The following is a 4,236-nucleotide window of genomic DNA, read 5'->3' as shown; positions in this document are numbered from 1 at the left end:
TTTCAGCTCAAGAAGAGAAGATCTCACCGTTGGATTTACCAAACACCCAAGACTGTCCCGCTGAAGAACTGTGACGACCAGCTTCACTAAAACCCAGACAACAGAAGATCCAACCGTTGAAATCCAAATCCCTTCGGTGAATCTCTAACCCACTGACTGAAGAAGCTTCCCACAAAATATCAGCCCGATCAAGTTCCGTTTGATCCTCCAAAACCAGTCTTGAAATAGCCTGACGAGTTTTCTCCTCATTCTCTCTTCTTTCTCTCTTTTGTCTCTCTCTTTCTAAACTCTATTATTGTGAGTCTACAGTGCAAAGGGTCATGAGAATTATTATTATGTCTCATGCCCACTTGGTTCTCTCCATCTAGGAGGGACCCAACAAAGTAAACCAAGTTTATATTTAAGGTTCCATATACCATACATCTATCACAAAACCAAGCTGAAATTCAAACAATTCCGAGTAAGTTAACCAAACTAACAATCCTACCAAAAAATAAAAAACCAAAATTATTTGGAATGAACAATTTCGAATGAATTTAAATATAAGTGACGCAGTGACAAAAAAATAAAATATAAGTGACGTGACTCAGATTCTATAATTTTTTTCAGTTGAACTAATCGAAATGATCAGCTATATAATAGGAAAGTAGTGATCAAAACAAGAAACCATATGTGAAACCTCATGAAGAGCTATAATTACATACCTGTTCGAATTCTGAATGTCCCGAATCTGCCTCCGAAGCTTAGAGGCTTCTTGCTGATAGTACTGAAGAGTTCCATGCATACAAATACCAAAACCGTCTCAAAGCATTTCAGGAATCCACTCTTTTTGTTAATAATGTTTTATTTTTGGGTGTAAATGTTAAGAATTTTGTTAGTAACGTTCTTTTGACACGAATACATAATTGATCATCATAGAAACAATAAACCACATATATATACACATTTTTAAAAGATATCACTTTCTCAACGTTAATAATTGCTCATCATAAGAACAAGAAAAAAGAGAGGAGTAGTAAGAGAAAAGCTATACAAGAATGGTACCTGACCAAGTTACAAAAAAAAAATGGTACCTGAGTATTAGCTTCGGTGACAGTAGGAGGGTTAACGGCATCGGAACAAGCTTTCTTATACCTTTCAATTGTACCCTTCACACTAAAAGTTCAAGAAACCATTATATTTAATTAATATAAACTCTTATAACAGAGATAATTAGGACGACATTTGTTGATTTGGGTTTTGGAGTATTAATTTTGGGGGCGAAACCTTAAAATCGATAAGAAAGGAATGTAATTGCTCTGATGTTTGGACCAGTCTTTTGACCAGTACGAGGAGAAAACTATTCACACACATTGTGCTTGAGTAAACTACTTTTTTCAATGTACATATTTATAAAAATGGCTGATGCAGCAATTATATAAGGATGGTTTCAAACTGGTAATTACTTACGGTTTGATCAGGAGAAATACAGAACAATGTCCATGCATATTAATTACATGGTTGAATGTCATCAATATATGCTTTAAGGATAAGTACTTGTTATCAATAGCACATATAAATGGATCTCAGAGTGCCAGAGATTCCCATTGGCTCATACCACTTTGATTTCAGACACTTCTCTCTGAGTTATCTCCTTCTCATTAATATATATATACATCTTTAAAGGGCATATATATATTAAATAGTCACATATGCTTCATCCGTTTCTAAATAAATGTCATTTTTACATTTTTCACGCATATTAAGAAAATAAATAAAATGTAATTATATTTCTATTAATTACATATGTTTGACCAATATTGACCAATAATATTTGAGATAAATAAAATTATTTATAAGATCAATGTATTTTACAATTAATTTAAGCTGAAAATAATAATTTGTATTGGAATTCTAAAGTGATATTTTTGTGTAACAAAAAAATGTTAGAATGACATTTAATGACACTTAATATGGAACATAATAATGAATATATATTCTCAACACGAACTCCAGAAATATATATAACTGAATTTTTATCGGTCTGCATTTGTTTTGGTGGGTTGGGAAAAAAAATTAAAGGGATCCATAGTGACAACCCATCATTAGGCTATGTCCCAAGTTTCAAAAAACAGGAGGGTTTCATAAGTCTTGCATATTTACATATATGCTTCAATGCTTGCTATTGCGTGTCAAGAAGTACCCAACTATAGTATGGGTCGTCAAGATAAAAGTGTTTTATAGAAGCTGACATGACATGCACAGGTTCTAATGATTTGCAGAAAAAGAGTGAAACTAATTAAGATCAGCCTAACGAGAAGTTGAGAAGACAAGACAGCTTTCTTCCGTCTTCATTATTTGCATATAGTACAGATCTAGAGAGATAATGGTAGCTCTATTGAGATCTAATTTTTTATATAAAAAATAGAAAGTTCAGGATTCGAATTTAACAAAAACCCTAATCTTGGTTCAAAATTAACTATATAAGATTTTTGGTTCATTTTTAAATTAACAAAAACCCTAATCTTGGCTCATTTTGACTAAGATTTTTTGTAGTAGTAAATTAATCAAGTAATTAAAGCAGGATCAAGGTGTACGTAGAAAAAGCATACCTGTTGCTGGCGTATTCATAGAGACGGCCACGAGTGGAGAAGATAACGAGGGCAACTTCAGCATCACACAAGACAGAGAGCTCATAAGCTTTCTTGAGAAGACCATTGCGTCGTTTGCAGAAGGTTACTTGACGATTTGTTGTGTTCTCTATCCTCTTTATCTCTATCTTCCCTCTACCTATCTTCTTGCTACTCTCTGCATCGTGACTACTCCCACTTTCATCCATTGCTTCTGTGATATCGTCACTAAATGAATAAACCACCAAAAAGAAGGGGGAGGGAGATTGAACTTGAGAGCGATGCTATTTAAGTTTTTTTTTGAAAAATAGCTATTTAAGTTTATGATCAAATATTTTTGCAGATCAAGAGAGGCAAAAGAAATATATCAAATGATTTGGTCACTCAAAAAATCAATCAGCTGAGATTGTAATTCAAACAAAGAAAAAAACTTTGAACTCCAAATTTGGGATTTTAGGGTTAATTTCAACTGTATAATAATCAGTAGAACTCTTTAATTTATACATTATAAACAAATAAACCAAGAACGATATCAGACCCACGAATTGTTAAATCAAGGATCAGATATTTTATCATAAACCTTGTTTTTAGGGTTAATATATATACTGTATCATTCACAACCTTACCTGGAGATCAGGACACAAGGAGAAGTTACTAATGAGAAACTGGTTTTGAAGCGATAATATATATTATAATTATTATTGATCTCAGTGTAACTTAAGTCTTGGTTCTGCTTTCGTAATAATAATGTTCTTGAAAAATATCTCTCTTTCTTTGTGTAAATTTTTTTTTGGTTTACGAGTTTCACTTGAAAGAATATTTCTCTGAAGGTATTTTGACCCCACTTGCAGAAAACAGAAGGTTACAAGTTCTTTCTTAGCTGAGATGTATTTATAAATAGCAGAAAAAGAAAAACAGGCATACCAATTATCTAGCAACTGTCAAAAAGCACATATACACAACAAAGCTCACACTTTTTATCCTCTAGACATGCATATAAATAGATACGAATATTTATATAGATATATACAAGTGAGATGTTAGATTGTATATATAATTTTTGCTGTTTACAGAACTGGAAGTTGAAATTAGAAACTAATTATTAATCAATTATTGAAATAATAAGGAAAAAAAAATGAGTGGTAAGTAGGTGGAGGACATTGAAGGAGGGCCATCCAATTTCTTTCATGAGAAAGGAAAAAAGGAGAGGGATGGGCTCTGTTTCTCATCAGCACCATCTTTTGGAAACTCCCCTTTTTTGGTAACCCTTCTGCGTTTTCAATGAATTATAGATGCTGCTCCTCTCTCCATCTATCTGCGTTCATATTTATTGTTTAACAAAAACTTATTTCACACCAACGTGAATAATGGCATTTGAACGTAACCAAGTCTAGTACAACAACCAAGTTGAATTAATTTAGTAAAACTAAACTGTATTTTATCTTTTGAGCTTGGTTTATTTTTCTCGAAATACAAGAAATACAAGACATCAAAACTGTAAAGAAGTTTTGGTTTGAATTTGCCACATTTACTTAAACAGAAGAAACTGAAAAAATGAAGTTTCAACAGATCCCAAACCTGAAATGTCCATGTTACTACTTATTATAGATGAGAGAATTTATGGGAT

At 32.4% G+C, this 4,236-nt stretch overlaps 1 protein-coding gene across 4 annotated transcripts in view; it reads right to left on the bottom strand.

The window, feature by feature from the left end:
- The window catches only part of LOC106312381 (agamous-like MADS-box protein AGL1), an 8,923-nt gene extending 5,368 nt beyond the window's left edge, over window positions 1–3,555 (bottom strand). For 2 of the 4 annotated variants that reach the window (XM_013749883.1, XM_013749886.1), the window contains exons 1-4: window positions 3,236–3,323; window positions 2,592–2,823; window positions 1,074–1,155; window positions 705–766 (exon numbers count right to left, since the gene is read on the bottom strand). In XM_013749883.1, the coding sequence (XP_013605337.1) occupies window positions 705–766; window positions 1,074–1,155; window positions 2,592–2,818 (371 nt within the window). In that variant the 5' untranslated portion in view covers window positions 2,819–2,823; window positions 3,236–3,323. The other 2 variants (XM_013749885.1, XM_013749884.1) reach the window with 2 other exon arrangements.
- Window positions 3,556–4,236: the final 681 nt, after the last annotated feature.

Source organism: Brassica oleracea, chromosome C8 (genome assembly GCF_000695525.1).
Source record: "Brassica oleracea var. oleracea cultivar TO1000 chromosome C8, BOL, whole genome shotgun sequence".
In the NCBI taxonomy this organism is placed as follows: Eukaryota; Viridiplantae; Streptophyta; class Magnoliopsida; order Brassicales; family Brassicaceae; genus Brassica; species Brassica oleracea.
This window is presented reverse-complemented; position numbering and strand designations above follow the sequence as displayed.